General features: G+C 41.2%; 1 protein-coding gene across 3 annotated transcripts in view; it reads right to left on the bottom strand.

The window, feature by feature from the left end:
* GABRB2 (gamma-aminobutyric acid type A receptor subunit beta2) overlaps window positions 1–16851 on the bottom strand; it is a 205361-nt gene that overhangs the window by 23756 nt on the left and 164754 nt on the right. Inside the window, exons 6-9 of one of the 3 annotated variants that reach the window (XM_036240449.1) lie at window positions 11448–11585; window positions 9354–9506; window positions 6019–6263; window positions 1836–1949 (exon numbers count right to left, since the gene is read on the bottom strand). In XM_036240449.1, coding sequence (XP_036096342.1) covers window positions 1836–1949; window positions 6019–6263; window positions 9354–9506; window positions 11448–11585 — 650 coding nt within the window. Of the gene's footprint in view, window positions 1–1835; window positions 1950–6012; window positions 6264–9353; window positions 9507–11447; window positions 11586–16851 lie in introns of all 3 variants that reach the window. The other 2 variants (XM_036240450.1, XM_036240451.1) reach the window with 2 other exon arrangements.

Here is a 16851-nt window from a genome sequence, read left to right as displayed (position 1 = left end):
AGTGTTCAGCTGAGGAACTTGAGGGATGGAAAGGTTAGACATGTCTAATGTCACACGGCTCACAGAAGACCACACCTGAATGCGAGCCCAGTTCAGTCCGACTGAAAAGGCAGCCTCTTCCCAGTACACCCTGCTGCCCCTGAGGGCTGTCACTTACATCTTGATGCTTTTACATGTTACAGGTTTAACAGCTCATTACTCAAAGTTTTGGATAGCAGTCCTCATTTCATACTTTAAATATGAACCTAAAAGAGAACTCAGGGGATAGAATAAAGACACACCGAAGACATACCCAACAAAGGAAAGAATAAAAGCGGAAGACATTAAGATTCATATTTCAGCGTAAATCATTGAGCATTCTCTTTAACAGATCGTCGGAGAGTATCATTAACTCTTTCCCGCCATCAACTGAACAATTTAATGTACCAAAGGCACACATTTTCTTTAAAACATCCTCACGATCTGAGGATTTTCTGACTTTTCATGTAACATTACCCAGTCATTAGACCAATCACGTATTACACTTTGATTTTGAAAAAATACAACTGTTTTCATCAGAAACCTAAACTCCAGCTGTCCAATGTTTTCTTCTGAATCATTAGCATTCTACCCAGAATACCACCCAATCAAATCAGTCTACTTCAATTTCAAAAACAGTCGCCAGAATTCCAAACAGCAACAGCAACACCACCAAAGAAAGCCTGGGAGAACAGACACAGTGGGGGCTGGTGTGTAGGGGACTAGGACTCACATAGTGATCAACAACGTTTCAAACACCTCCTGGAATCTAGTGAATACCACGTATCAGACTCTGTTACGATAGGTGATACAACAAGTAAGGAAGTTAAAAGACAACTTAAAATACCAAACAAAGTCTTGATTTAATTGGTTAGCCATACTTGTTCCCTGCCCCAAGGGCCACCACAATGGGCATCAAGGAATTTGAGGCCAGAGCAATACAATGAAGGGAGAACACGATGCTCAGAAGATACAAGCACGGCAGCTCATCGGGCATCAAGCCCTCCTAAGAAAGCCACACAAGGATTTAACATTCACTGCTTCACCAAGAAACCACATTTTAAAAACCTGGAGTTGGACAAGTAGTGTGTGATAAGGTGGGATGGTGACAACCCTCCACCTTCTCCTCCAAGACAGAGGCCAACATGAATGATCATTTGCCAAATACGAATTGCAAATGTGATGATTCACCAACAAAACCCCTAAGTATTAACCAAAAATAGGCTTTCTTTGGAAAATTTCACTTAAGGGTTTTGATGAAGAACAATCTCAATGACTGCCTCCTTTTCCATCAATAAAAAAGTTCTGGGTCTGCCAAGATAATATTGATTTGTACAATAAATGACAATCAGGCAACAAGGACTTGATGCAAACATAACATTCCTAGACACAGATTAATCATCTAGGACAGAAATCAGGTTCCTGACCTCTGAGCCCATTAACAGAAGAGATGTACACGTCTCCACCTTTCCCACTAACCGAGAGAAACAAGAACATTGAGGGATGGCAGAGTGGGGGCGATACTCTGTTCTCTCAGCACATGGGGACAGGAATGTCAGGACGTGATCCCCTTGGTTTCTTTCTCTAGCACAACAATCATGACCGAATGGAACCTGCAGCTTAGATTCATCATAGCTGTATTTTGCAAAAGCAAACCCGGGTAAACCCCAGTAGGGTCTCACAAAAACATTTATCTCCACGTCTCCGTGGATATAAGTCCATAGGTTATCTGCCAAGACCGCATACAATTATTTTAAAGGAAACAGATTGGCCCCAACAGAAATACAAATAAATGGATTAAAAACTGGCTATCTAACCGTATATAGAGAGAAATCGTAATTGGTAGTCCGTCTAGTTGGGGAGAAGTTTCCAGTTGGGTCCCACAAGGATCGATATTGGGTCCCATTTTGTTTAATATCTTTATAAAAAATCTGGAAGACAAAGTAGAGAATGTGCTAATTAAGTCGACTGATGCCACCAGATAAGGACCAGTGGTTAAAGTAACTTGAATATAGATAAATGCTACTGGTCTTTAGAAAGACTGATGATCACAGAGCATAGGACTTCTCATGAGTTGTATCTTTTTAATGTTTTTTAAAAATAATTCTAAGCACTAGAAATACATAGATTTAACATCTCAGCAGCTTTGTATAACACACAATTAGGCACAATGGATAAAGACAATACAGAGCCAACACCCATGAATGCAGAATGAGGAATGCCCCCACGTAGAAGTATTTTCAGTGCAGCTTTTTTTTGAAAACTGGTGGTTATGGATCGCTCAACAATCAAGATATTGGAGGCATTTCAGATGTGCAAGAACCAATGTGATGGAAAGGCAGGAGTAACTACATTCTCAAATTTGTATATACTTAGTTATTGGCAGAAAAATAAACAAGAAAACAACATAAAGCTTAAATTAAAAAAAGAAAAGAAAGCTGAAACCTTGAAGGCATAAGCAAGAAAAGTGGTTAAAATTAATCCAAAGCGAGTTCTATAACACACGCACACACACAGAAGAGTGCAAGGGATAATAGGAAGGACTCTAACATCAGGGTGGAGATGTTTTTTTTTTTTTTTTTTTTTACTATTCCAGAAGATACCTGGGAAAAAGAAATGTTCAGTAGATCTCTTGTTGGTTGAGGTTATTTTTAAAATCTTAGTATTTTACAATTTAATTTGTCACATGAAGGCAAGTAAGAAAGTGACATTTCTTGTCAGTCATGGACCCTCATGTGTAGACAGGTGCGTTTTTCTGGTGAAATGGATCTCTAGCCTAATGTGGAATCGGCTCTTTAATTCAACATTATTTTTCACTGGTTAGCACAGTGGCCACCCCCTGGATAGGGCCTGGAAAACCCAACTCAAGCCTCAGAAACCTTGTGCGCTTTGCTGTGCAACCTTGAATCTTTGCCTTTCCTTCCGAGTTCTAGTTTTTGCGTGAGATGACAGGATCAGAACTGTACTAAGAGCTGCAGACACTCTTGTTAGAACGAAGCCCTAGGGAAATGAGTACAGAGACGAGACAGGAGACTAGGAAGCATGCTGGGCAGCAATGCGGGCTCCCGTGAGTCAGGCGCCCCTCCTCCCTGACCTCAGGACAGAGAGCACACTATAAAAATCACTTTGGATGACCCGACTCACCGCTTCCACCTCTAGGAAACCATCAAAAGGAAGATGAAAAAGTCAGTCCCCTCCCTACTGATCTTTCCAGAGCAGCCAACAATACTTAGTTGATTATACGTGCCCAACCTTTAGTGGGGGGACTAAAGAATCACAGGGGGACAAAAGAGACATTCTTGATAAAAAATGGAGGCATTATTCATGGTGCTCACACAGAAGCAAGCTCTGTGCAATCAGCACCCAATGTGGGGGGTCACCCCTAACCTTTCATGCCGGGGTCGAAAGGAAACCATGGGCGTCCGAAATGCTCCGTGGCCCCTTCTGGGTTTTAATCTCATCAAGGCAGCCCTAAGTATTCTGACCTAGTAAAATAACCAATGACGTTTGAAGTAGTTCATTTGCAATAAATTTTAAAGCTGATACCTGTTGAAAAAGGGTTTCCTTGCTTTGCCTTAACCACCTCTGCCCTGAAATTCCCTGCGTTAGGGGTGGGTCGCATCCTACATGCTATTCCTGTGAAATACACAAGCGCGCCTTGCTAATAGGTCTGGGGGCTGTACATTTTATTTTAGAAAGTAATATTGCTTACTGTTTTTAATATTTCATTATTTTATTAATATTTACCACTTACTGAGTGCTTATCAGGTACCGAACACGATGTTAGCCCTCTCTACACATTACACAAATCGTCTTCATAAAAAACCGATGAAAGAGGAATGAACCCTCTTTTACGGACGAGGAAACTGCAGGTGAGCGAGGCTGATTTTTTTTTCACCTGTTGTCACACAACTATCCGAAGGAGAGTAACTCTGGGACCGGACTGACCCGCGCTATTTCTTTGGTAACGTGCTAGATGACAACTCCTGAGGTCCTGATGCTATTCTTTCTAATGACAGAAAGTGGAGAAACCACTTGTCCTAAAGAGTTTAAAAACCAGAACAAACATCTTACTCTTTCTGGGGCCTCCATTTCTCATGTTTAAAACCAGGGACTTGGACTAGATCGGAGGTTTTTAGCTCAGTGATGGTGACATTCTGGCAGGGACAATCCTGTTATAGGGAGGCTGTGTCAGGCACTGTAGACGTTCAGCAGCATCCCTGGCCTCTACCCGCTAGATACCAGAAGCAACCCCCCCTCCCCCCAGTTTTGACAACACATGATAGCTACAGACGTGGCCATCCTCTGGGGGCAAGTCTGCCCGTGCTTTGAGCAGCCCTGGGCTGGAAGAACTCTAGGTACGTCTGTTGTTTCATGTTCTGAAATTGCGGGTCCAACGTCGGCCAAGAGGATGGGCTCCTTCCTCACCATGGGGCCCCTCCATCTCAGCACAGGGGATCTGAAACTAGCTGAAGCTCTCCAGGCTCACTTTGCTGTCACACTGCCACTCTCTGGGTCCTAAGTTTGTCATTTAAATGCAAATTGGTATGAAAAAGTTGGACAGATGACAGTGGATAAAGGTCAGACGGTATTAAGGCAGCCGTGCACTAAGCAATTGATTTAGACTCATTTCAAATGGCAGTCCTAGGAGACAGCTTCTATTTATTTATTTATTCCCTTTCTTTCCTATATGAAGGCCACTGTACGGGGAAATCAAAAATGGTCTTAAATAGCACCGTCTCATTGGACAGCCTGAGAGAGTCAAAATGCTATGTTGGAATCTACTGACAGTTTTCAATAAGTGAAACCCCAGACACTAGAAAGAAATGGACAGTTCCCCAGACCCGTGGGTCACTGGTTTTCAAGGGCCATGCTTAAGATTTGCAATGTTACAAATAATGTCTCCTTGCCAAGGGGTGCCTATGATGAGCAAATAGTCCATCAGTTATCGGACCTGTGGATATGCGGAAACATCAGTGAGTCAGAGGGTTTCACTGGATTTGCTCCAAATGAAACTGGATGGTAGACGTTCTTCATGGTGTGGTTTCCTTGGAATTAAATTGATGTTCAATATTAAAATGTCCATTAAGTCCTTAGTGGTATGGTTAATAATTCCGGATGGCTGAGAGGTATTATTGTCTTCCTAGTTCCATCTGAACTATGATGCTCAGGCACACCCCAGGACGATCAAATCCGAGTTTCTGGGGAAGAAACCCAGACTTCAGCACTGTTACTGCCGCCCCAGTCATTCAATTAGGCAGCAAGGACTGAGGGCATTGCCTTACAGAATGAACCAGGTTTACAGCTGTGTGGGAACGATGCTTTGCCTGTGCCTGACTTAAGCAAGAGAGAGGCCTCCTATAGGCAAATGCTTCAGTGATTTTAAGTGGTACATGTGCCAGGCATTAGGTAATTATCTGTCACTTAAGGAGAAAATGATTCTTTTCTTTCCTCCACTCCTCTCTCTATCCTGATGACTTCAAGGAGAAAGTCTCCGTTTGCTGCTGGTAGGTCTCAAATACATCTCTGCACTTGCTTATCTCCCTTCTAACTCCAAGAACATGCAGAGCTCAGGTCGAGAGCCTTCATCTAGTATAACCTAGGATTTAATAGCATAATTGCATTATATTTATTTATACTTAAGATTATCTTTCTGCAAGTAACACTGACTTATGTGATAGGAAACTTCCTTTCAAAATAAATTCAAATAATGTGAGTAAATGGAAATAAATATGAAGTAAATAATAGCACACACATCATGCCCATATACTGAGAAAGTCATGAAGGTGGTTTTCAGATGACTCTGGTTTGGGCAAACCTCCTGTGAAGGTGAAGGACATCTAAACGTTGTGTCCAGGGTGTGGGCTGTAATTGATCCTGATGAGCTTTATGACGTGGGGAAAATTATCCCCCCTTCCCCAGCCTTGGTGTCCTCACTGGTTAAACCAGACCTCTGATCTATATTGCTGGCATTCTTCCCTGAGTTTAAGAAGCATTTACCTTGTTGACATCCAGGCGCATCTTCTCACTGTTGGCGCTAGCAGCCTTCTCGGCTGCTTTTTTTTGGCGTTGGGGTCCCCTCCCAAAGAAGATGTAGTTGACCAAAGCATATTCCAGAAGGGCCATGAAAACAAAGACAAAGCACCCCATTAGGTACATGTCAATGGCCTTCACATAGGGGATTTTCGGGAGAGTCTCCCGGAGGTGGGTGTTGATGGTGGTCATTGTCAGGACAGTTGTAATTCCTGGAGAAAATGAATGAATGGGAGTTAGAATAACATAGCTCCTAAGTCCTTGCCGCGCTCATTATAGCCAGAAAGATGACTGAGCTTCAGGCGTCCACGTAGGCCTCCGAACATTTACCAGGCACCTGTTGCACACCGGCTCTGCGACAGGCCCTGGGCATGGGCATGCATCATCGGTTTGTAGCAAACCTTAATTATCTTGAGCCTTTCTTTAGTTATACTTTTATAGTTCTCGTTCTATGTCCAGGGAGAGAGGGTTGAAAAGTGAGTTAAACGCTGCTGTGTTAGACACATGTATAGGCTGAGTGTCGAGAATAGGGAGAAAAGCCAACTAGCCCTGTCACGTGGCAGGCGAGGGCCTTTTGGAGCTGCGCTTTGGAGAATGCACGGGAGTCACGTGGGCAACCACGGCCCGAAGGTCGACAGTGAAGTCAGACCTACGGGCACGGGTGGTGGGGAGAGCTGTCTGTGAGGCTTTGCTTTGTGGCATGAAAGTATACGGCTCGCCCAGAGACTCTCAGAAAGTCAACGTGGGCACATGAGGATGTGACGAGAAGAATGGAGAGGAGAGGGAGGGTTCGGTAACCACCACGTAATGGAGAGCCGTCGATACAGGCCCTAATGAGGGGTCTGAACTTGAGATTACAGGCGCTGTGGGACCACCGACCAGCTTGAAGCAGGGAGATGGAGGGACAGACTGTGTTTATGATCATCACTGTGGTAGCTGTGGGGGGTAGAGAGAAGCATACCAGACAGGAATACTCCTTAAGAGTTTTTCAAAATAATGTGTTACGAAGGGGAAATAAAATAATCGAGTATGATAAGTCCCAGCTTTGTGAAAATGGAACTCAGAGTCAAGATCACACCGATGGGAGGTTAGATAGTCAACACGTGAACTGGGATCTCTCTGACTCAGAAAACTGTGTTCCTAAACACGACCTAATCACACACCCCACAAGTTAAGTTTCATTTCTATGGTTTGGGAACATAAGTCTGTTGATAAATTTTCTCTCAGTAATAAGGTTGCAGTTCTTGTCTTGTTTTTATACACGCTCCTAAAACAGATAGAGAAAGCATAAATTTGCTGAGCATGGCCAGAAAAACCCGGTCTTGCTTCTATAGGGCTAGGTGTCTTACAGTTCTCATGTTTTTTTGCAATATTAGCCTTTTGGAAACATTTCCCAATTTCGTTTTTTTTCTTCTTTATGTCAACTACAAATGAACCTTTATGACATGCATATCATAAAACTGACAATGCCGATTTTACTGCTTATCTAAATCTCCTATTAAGGCATTTCTGACCTAGTAATAAATTGTTCACATGGGGGGTGGAGGGATTGAGCAAAAAATAAAAAAAAGAGAGAGAATTCATGGACATGGATAACAGTGTGTGACTGGGGGTGGGGGGTGGGGCTGGAGGTGGAAGAGGGCATGGGGGGGATAAATGGTAAGGGAAAATATAAATTAAAATATGAAATAAAATAATTTTTAAAACAATAAATAAATTACTTATTATTCCTATAACAGACATAAGATAGATAACATGCTGACTTTGAAATAATAAGATATTTACAAATTTTAATCTTTCCTTTATTCAGCAAATATTTTCTGAACATCATTCACTATGAGAGACACCACAGATATACTGGCATCAAAATCAGATATGGGCCTTTCTCCAAAGGATCTTTCGGTACCCTGAGGAAAGTGAAATCCCAACCAAATAAAGATATATTATAGTAATGGTTGGTCTACAAAGGCGAGTTCTATAGTCCTTTAAAAGGTTAAATCACAGGGACTTGACTCAGAACAGCTCATGATGTCTCCCTTGAACCACCACAGTCTAAGCTCAACACAGCAGCCAAAGTGATTCCTTTAAAACTGAAATCAAATCATGTCACTTCTTTGCTCAATAACTCTAATTGTGTGGCTCAGCATAAAAGGGAAGCCTTTGCTATGACCCCAGGACCCCTTCCTGATCTTTTCATCCACTCACACACACTGTCCACTCCTGAAGTCTGCATTTCCCTCGCTGCCTGCTCATGCTGGACAGTCTTATCCAGGTACCTGTACCTTTTCATCCTCTTCCTGTCTTTGTCCCACTGACAATTTCTGAATAAGGTCTACCCTGATTATTCTAAACTGCACCCCTGGCATAACCAACCTCCCTGTTCCCTTGCTTATATCCCTCAAGAGTCGTACCATATTACACAATTTGCATGGTTGTTCGCTGTATTGTCTGTCTTTGACGGCTGGAACGTAACTTCCAGAAGAGCACCGCTTCATCTCCAGTGCCTAGTGTACTTGGCATGGCAGACAGCAGGTGCTCAACAAATACTTGTGGAATGAATAAATAAAAGCCTTCTCTGAGGAAGTAACAATGGAATGGAGATCTCACGGTGGAGGAGTTAACATTTCAACATTGAAAGAAATTAGCTGGAACTCAAAATAATAATGATTGTGTAAAAGGTCATCATCAATTCACTGTATCTGGAGTTAGCAACATAAAAATGTCCATGAAATAGAATTTATTCTCTTTCTCGGGCCTTATTTAAGAAAAATCAAGCATGAGTGATGCCATAGATGACTTCGCCAAATTTTCACTTGGTTTTCTCCTGCTCTCGGCCATGCTACCCCAAAATATTCATTAAGACTTTAGAATTCTTTCTGCCTGGCTCTTTGCTCCACACTACATTTCTTCATTTCTTGCTCAGAAAACAAAAAGATGAAAGGGAAGTCTTCCCAGGTAAGGCAGCACAGATACAAATTTAATAATTATCAAGCAATATTACATGAACCATGCTTCAATAAAAAATATCACACGGATGGGACTAATTTCATTACCAACAGGTATTTAGTTAACTAGTTTTTACATGAAAGAGCTTTAATATGTGTTTAATTGATTTAATGCTGAATCAGATCACCCAAAGTCTCAGAGTCAAATCCTTGTAATGTGTGCAGTCTGGCTTCATCATGCGTTACAAATCCCAGGGTAAGGAAAATGCATTTGCAGACACACACACACACACACACACACACACACACACACACACACACACGTCAAACTCTGAGAGCAGACAGGAAATGGCCTACCTAATGCCACCCGTGCAGCGGAAGCGTCGTAGTTAATCCAGAAGGAGACCCAGGAGAGGATAGTGATCAGGATGGAAGGCATGTACGTTTGCAGGATAAAGTAACCAATGTTTCTCTTCAGCTTAAAACTGAGGGACAACCTGGGATAGGAACCTAGAGAAGCAATTTTAGAGCATCATCATTATCAATCAATACTTGCCTTTAAAGGCCCATAAACAGTTTGCACATCTTCCCGAATTCAATTGTAACTCCTGGTAAAGAGCCTTTTTTTTTTTTTTGCAAAAGAACACTGGAATTTTAATAAACAGGAGTTACTCTATGTTGAATACATCCCATACTCATCAGTCATAAAAAGCATTCCCAGTTTTCTCTGCTCAGCCTCATATATTGGATCGAAGATACTCATTCTCTACAACAGTGATGACAAAACAATTTGGAATAATCCCTTGGTCCCCTCTCAATTGTTTCTCAGTAAGTCCATCCAATAAGATTTTTTTTTTTTTTTTTGCATATAAGAATCCGGATGTACACTCTGACGCTAGTGAAAAATAGCTCTTCACAAAGCCCAGGATGACTGCAAGTCTGGGATCAATGGCTTTACTTCAGGTAATGCAGCAACTCACTGAAATTTTGTGAAGGCTTTCATGTGTACGCATTATTTATTTTTTCTAAAATCACTGCATCCATCAAAGTTCTAAAGGGATCCCTGACCCACTCAAAGGGGAAGAATCACTCTTCCTGAGCAATATTTATGGGAGGTATAATGAAAGGATTCCATTCCTGAAGCTGGGTCCTTTGTGGTAATCTGGGATTTACCCTTTCGACAATATATGTAACAGAACACAGTCTTAGAACATGAACGATTCACAAAGTGTCAGGGTTGGGAAGAATATTCCTACTAACTGAAAGAAAGCCTTGTCTGGACTTTGTGGGCTAAACCACGGGTCTTAACATTCAAGTGAGAGTATTTTAAGTAGGAATTCATTTCTACAGAGTTTCAGGGATTTAAAGACTTCACACTTAGAAAAAGCTGCTGTTATTATTGTTCTTTTTTAAAGCAAAAGGCTACTTTTTTGTTTTTTTTTTAAGATAAAATAGAAGGGAGTGAGGACAAGAGAGAGAGAGAAACATCTATGTGACAGAGACATATCGATTGGTTGCCTCCCACATGACCCCAATAAGGGCTGGGGATCGAACCTGCCACTCAGGTATGTGCCCTTGACTGGGAATTGAACCTGAGTCCCTTCAGTCAGTGGGCTGACGCTCTAGCCGCTGAGCCAAACCAGCAAGGGCCAAGCCATGCAACTCTTGCCTGAAGTTGTTTGCAGAGAGAGGAAGTACTCGAATCCTTAGCAGAGGGGAAACTCAAAATTCACAGTTATAATACTAGCTATTTCTGTGTGGGGGTTGATTTCAATGAGGAAAACATAAAGAGGGATGTTCCTCTGGGATTATTATTTTTTCCCTTGATGACGATGTAGCAAATTACTACTTTGTTGGGCTTTCTTGTTAAAATTTTGTGCTCATGAAACCAAATTTGGTAACCTGAAACCCCAATACTGAAAGGGTAAGGATGATGAAGGCATCAGGATAACCTCAAGATCTGGAAGAGTTTCTAGCTCAAAATGTGTAGGTCATGCTACATAAAGCAATCCCTGCCCTTGGAGGGAAATGTGCAATCCTCCTATCCTAATCTCTTTAGAGAATGTCATCATGGTCAGACTTGAGTGAACTGTGACTTGGTGATCCCCCGCATAACTGAAAGAATTATGATCAATTCTGGGAGATGCATAAAATTGGGGGAACAGCTGACCCAGGTCTTCATTTCTTGCTCTACTCTGTCTCCAACAGTTAGTCCCTCCTCTGGCAGATGGCACAGAGCTAACCCTCCCAGCTTGCTGGGGGTGCCTTCAGGAAAGTAACGGGATGGGTAGCTTATGAGCAACGGGCTTGATGGGCAACTGAGGGTTTTCGGCAGATCTCAGCCTTCTAGAGTCCCCATCCTTCCCTGGGACCCAATCTTGGGATAAGGGAACCCTTTTCACAAAAAATGATGACGATCCTTTTACCTGAACCCTCATCCCTGATACAAACCTGTGGAGAAAACCACCTTCTTGGTGATGAGTTTGTAATCCACGATAGAGAACTGTGGCAGCTCAATCTTCGTTACTCCCGTGACCGCGTTATCATCCCCGCGCCAGTAAAACTCAATGTCATCAGTTGTATACCCATCTGTAAGGGAAACACGTGTACACATGCACAAAACAAACAAAAACAAAACAGACAGGATGAAGTTTAGAAGATGAACTGTGTAAATGATAGCAGCTACAGCTAAAGGCCGTTATTGTATGTAAGGTACCGGGCTGAGTACCTCAAGTCCATTCCCACATTCAGACACCACAACAAACTCAGCAGGGAAGGCAATGGGGGCCCCGAGGGGCATCAGAGGCTGAGAGAAATGAACCGCTTGCATTTGTCTTGCAACTAGGAAGCAGCATCGCTGGGGACTTGGACTGAGATTTATCTGAGTATGAATCTCACTCTCTCAAACATTCTTATATTCTTACATTCGGCTCTCTAAGAGGGGACAAAAGAAGAGAAAAATCACTGAAGTTATCAGCGCAGCACTGAATGCTATCAAACTCTCCCCCGCCCCGCATCTAAGATATTTAAATGACAAGGCATTTGGGTTGCAAGTCAGAAGAGAAGTGACTGTTAAGAAGGGAGTCACCAATTTGTGAATACTCATAGACATGACTTCCAAATGTGATTCTGCAGCATATCTGAATTCCAAAAGCTCTCCAACACAAACCTCAAAACAACATTGATTCCAATAGTCTTAAAGAATAAATACAAAAGAAAAAAAATACAGAAAAAGTGTACACTATCAATGCACAGTGCATTTAGGAGGTATGCTTCCATTCACCCGACAGCTATTTACTGAGCACCTACTATGCTCATCAGTGCATAGACGCCGGGGATAGGACTCTGTACAATAAAGACATGTCCTCTGTATAATGATTCTTTCAATCCATGGGGCAGAGTAGAATAAGCACACATATCCTAGTTAGTAAGCACACATATAACTGTAATGAATAAGCACATACTAGATTATACAGGGAAGCATGCAATGAAATCCAGTGAATATTGATATTATACAAACTAACCCACTCACAAATCCCCCATATAAGCATACAGTATTTCTGTATATTCTATTTCTCTCTTCAAAGAACTTCTGCATCTCGACAGTTGAATTTTTGCAAGTATAAGAAATAGGAAAGATATTGCTCCCCCAATTTCAAAAGCAACTCAACAAATTAAAGAGACTGCTTATGTTCTTTGCCTTTTGACATGTGACTTGCTAGTGTAACACTGAAGGCTAGAAAGCCAGTCCCCTGACTCCTGGTTCTTATGGTATTGAATAAACCACACTGCCTGCAAAGAGAGAGCCAGATCTCCAAAAAGTGCAAGCAAATTATTTTTCAAAGAGCTGAAGTGCTCTCAATTTGAAAATGTATATCAACCATACATAGTGTAGACAACGTCTTAACTTTTCTAGAAATCTGCAGTCCTCTTTTTTTTATCCTCACCCGAGGACATTTGTTTTCATTTTTTGTTCAGATAGAGTGGGAGGGAGAGAGAGAGGAGAAACATCGATGTGAAAGGGACACATCAAGTGGCTGCCACCCGCACGACCCAACCAGGGCCGGGGACAAACTGCAACCGAGGTACATGCCCTTAGCGGGAACCTAACCCGGGTCTCTCTAGACCTCAGGCTGATGCTCTACCGCTGAGCCAAACCGGCCAGGGCTCTGCAGTCCTCTTTAGTCATAGGAGCAACAGTTTGTATCTGATGCAGAAATACAGTATTTTGGAGCCCTGACCTGGCACTGAACTTGAAACCTGGTATGTGCCTTGACCTGGAATTAAACCCGCCACCTTTTGTGTATAAAATGATGCTCCTACCAAAAGAGCCACACTGGCTAGGGCTAGCTAATGATTTTAAAAAGCTTGTGTAGTTGAAAACATCATTAATTATATTGTAATCAAAACTGTAGAGTTTTATTATATGATATACTACCAACAATTTTATTAGCGCGATGTCATTTTAGAGTTCTTTGTTTTGTTGAGCGATGTCTTTCTGCATATACAACTTTGATTTTAAAGAAAAGTCCAAGTATTAAGGGAATGACGTGGTGTAGTAAGCAGATTCTCAGAAAAGACCTTCTCATCCTCCATTAATTTACTTCATTATATTCTTTACCTAAGCCTTAGAACTCAGTGGTCTGCCCTGAAGGATGACTTTCCTGATGTGGCCATGGGACCCCCCCTCCCCCCTCCCCGGTCGAGAGCTTCATCTCAAATAGAATCTCACGTCTCATCTGTTATTTGCACACATCTCTCTGTTATGAAATTGTTTGAACGCAATGACAATCCCATCTTTGATAAACCAGCTTAAAACAACGAAAGAAATTTGCTCCTAGAATTAACCTAGATAGTTAGAAACGCATTGCAAAATTGACCTTGTGGTATTTAAACATAAGTAGGTATTTCTAAAACCAGAAGGCCATCTTGTACTTATTATTATTGTTTTGATAAAAGCATTTGTCAAATGCAGCCATCTTCAAAAGAAGAGGGTGAGAGAAAGGTCAACTCCCACTATTTCTAGTAGAGGATTAAGTCTAACCTAGTAATGGTCTGTTTCTGGTCCTCCAGCTCCCTATCTTCAGTGTCTACCTCCTTTGTCCATCACTACAACGCTTCCAACAGAAGCTCTCTGCAGGCAGAGGCCATAGCCATGGCATTTCAATACAGTTGTATAGGAGATGCCTACTGGTTATTTAATAGGTAGAAATATTATTAAATATAATATTTTTATTTAATATTATTAAATATTATAGGTATCAAATATTATTTATCAAAAGGCAAGATATTTGACAAGGTGCTTGCTGGATAATACCTTGAATATATAGTTGAATTAATAAAGTAATAATTTAATACATATATGGATTTGGGCAATGGTGGTCTAGCCAGATGCTTGGCATTGCAAAGGTACTCATCATGTTTATAGCTCTGTTTCTTGCTCTGGCACAGTACCTGGTGTTACATAAATATCTTCTGAATGAATAATAATAATAATAATAAAGATACCCAGTGATAACATAACCCTTAAGAATAATTCAAAGGCTCTTCATTAATATAGTTCTCCATGTGTAATAATTGAGCAAGTTACTGAACGCTCTCTCCTTCAGTTTCTCGCTTGTAAATTGGGATGATGATGATGATGATGATGATAGTTATCACATCATCATCATCAACATCATCATCATCATCATCATCATCATCATTATCATCACTACTCAGAGAGCTTTTATGCAGGAAAAATGAGTTGCTACTTGGAAAATACAAAAGTGCTTGCTAGATAATGCTTAAAAAGGTTAGTTAACACCTTCTTTTTAAATAAGAATTATTTAAAAGAAATTTTCAAAGCTTATATTTAGCTACATGCCCCTTAGCTATTCTTTCATGAACACATATAAGGACTTTCAAAATGAGAAACCTAGCTGTCCAATCAAGGACACTTACAGGACTCTCCAAAGCATCTGGAAATGACAGTGACAATGAAACATTTGAAGGTTATTTGGACATTTAGGAATATGGAATCCGACACCATAGAGCAATGTGTGATATATACTTCTGGGCCTGTGCTGGTCTTAAAAGCTCCAGTCTTCCTGACTTCCTTTTGGGTTAACCAAGTACAGAGTGCTGCAAATGGAAATAAAATGGGTGCTCTTGCATCACCGATTCTTGAAGATGAAAGACCAACAGTCCGTGCCAGCGCCAGGGTGGTCAAGTTCAAAGCCAGCTCATACACTGTGTAGGGCTAGCTGAAAGCAGACCTCGTTTTCTTTCTCTTCGACTTTTCTCTGAAGGAGAAAACTTAGCAGTTTCTCAAAGTGATTAAAAAATAAAACATATGCAAATATATATGACCTGACTTTCACAGCTTCCATAGTAATAAGTGAAAAATAATTAGCTTTCTTATAAAAGGTATCAGAGGGAGGAGCACTGGAACTCCTCGTTACTGTCTCGAAAATTAAATCCCTCTCTTACATTTTATTTATGGGGTTCCAGAACCTGAGCCATTACATTGTTGTATTCTTTTTTTTTTTTTAATCCTCACCCGAGGACATTTCTCCATTTTTTGTACAGATAGAGTGGGAGGGAGAGAGAGGAAGAGAGAGAGAGAGAGAAACATCGATGTGAAAGGAACACATCGAGTGGTTGCCACTCGCACGACCAACCAGGGCCGGGGACAAACTGCAACCGAAGTACGTGCCCTTAGCGGGAACCGAACCCGGGTCTCTCCGGACCGCAGGCCAACGCTCTAACCGCTGAGCCAAACCGGCCAGGGCCATTGTTGAATTCTTATCATGAAAAACATAACCCAGATAAATTCAGATGGCCTATGAATAATCCAAAATACAAATACACTGGAATTTACCTGGAGGACTTAAAACTGTATAAAATGTTACAAAAGTCTGAGATCAGGGTAGATAGTCTATAAATATGCAAATCGACATCAGACCTGGATGCTAGGCATGCCGTCTCTCAATTATTGTGAAGACATGGAGAATATGAGATCTAAGGATTGAAAATGCCATCTTAACAACATTCATATAGCAGCATGTTCTCACAATGATGGCATTATCTTATTACACAGCATGGCATTTTAAAAAGACTTTTCTCTCTTAATGTCAGTCTACATGTCTAGTTTGTTATCTACTAAGTAAATGTTTCATTTTAGAAGGAATATGAACTTATACCAAGAAATTAAACAGTGGCGGCTGGTGAGAACATTTAGAATAAATAAATGATCAGTGACATCATTTTTTTTTTTTTTTTCCAACTGGGAAATTAAAGTGACTTATTGTTTCCTTGTTACTTATTTCACCTTGGTTCCTCAGCTGGACGGCTGAATGTTCTAGGGTGATTCTCTATCTCTCATTGTATCTAACATCGCAATAGCTACACAATAACATAGCAGTTGCTTTAACCTGTTAATTCTCAGCCATCACAACCAACTGGTGGCAACAGAGAATGACGGGCTAGTGTAACTGGGATCATTCACACTGACCATGGATAGTTTCCATTTTTTAAGAACTAGCTTATCTCACATTATCTGTGCTTTAGATGTCTACACAGCACCTTAATGTTTTTTAATTGAATACCTCATTGTAAAAAAAATGTAGCATATTACTGCCCTGTTAGTATTTAAATTTTATCCATTTTGAAGTAACTACTAGTAAAACTTAATTTATGTTCCGAGGCATGCGCTGTATGCTTCATGGAAAGGCTTCTCCAGTCTGGTATTTGGGGATCACTGCAAATTTTGGCCACCTCTCATAGACACAGACATCTGACGGCGTGTGAGGAATCCCGCAATAAAAAATCTGTTTAATTTTATTTACCCCTGGAACTTCCCAAACCCAGTGAT

This window comes from Molossus molossus, unplaced genomic scaffold (assembly GCF_014108415.1).
Source record: "Molossus molossus isolate mMolMol1 unplaced genomic scaffold, mMolMol1.p scaffold_m16_p_4, whole genome shotgun sequence".
In the NCBI taxonomy this organism is placed as follows: Eukaryota; Metazoa; Chordata; class Mammalia; order Chiroptera; family Molossidae; genus Molossus; species Molossus molossus.
Note: the sequence above shows the minus strand (reverse complement) of the source record. Positions and strands in the feature narration are given on the sequence as shown.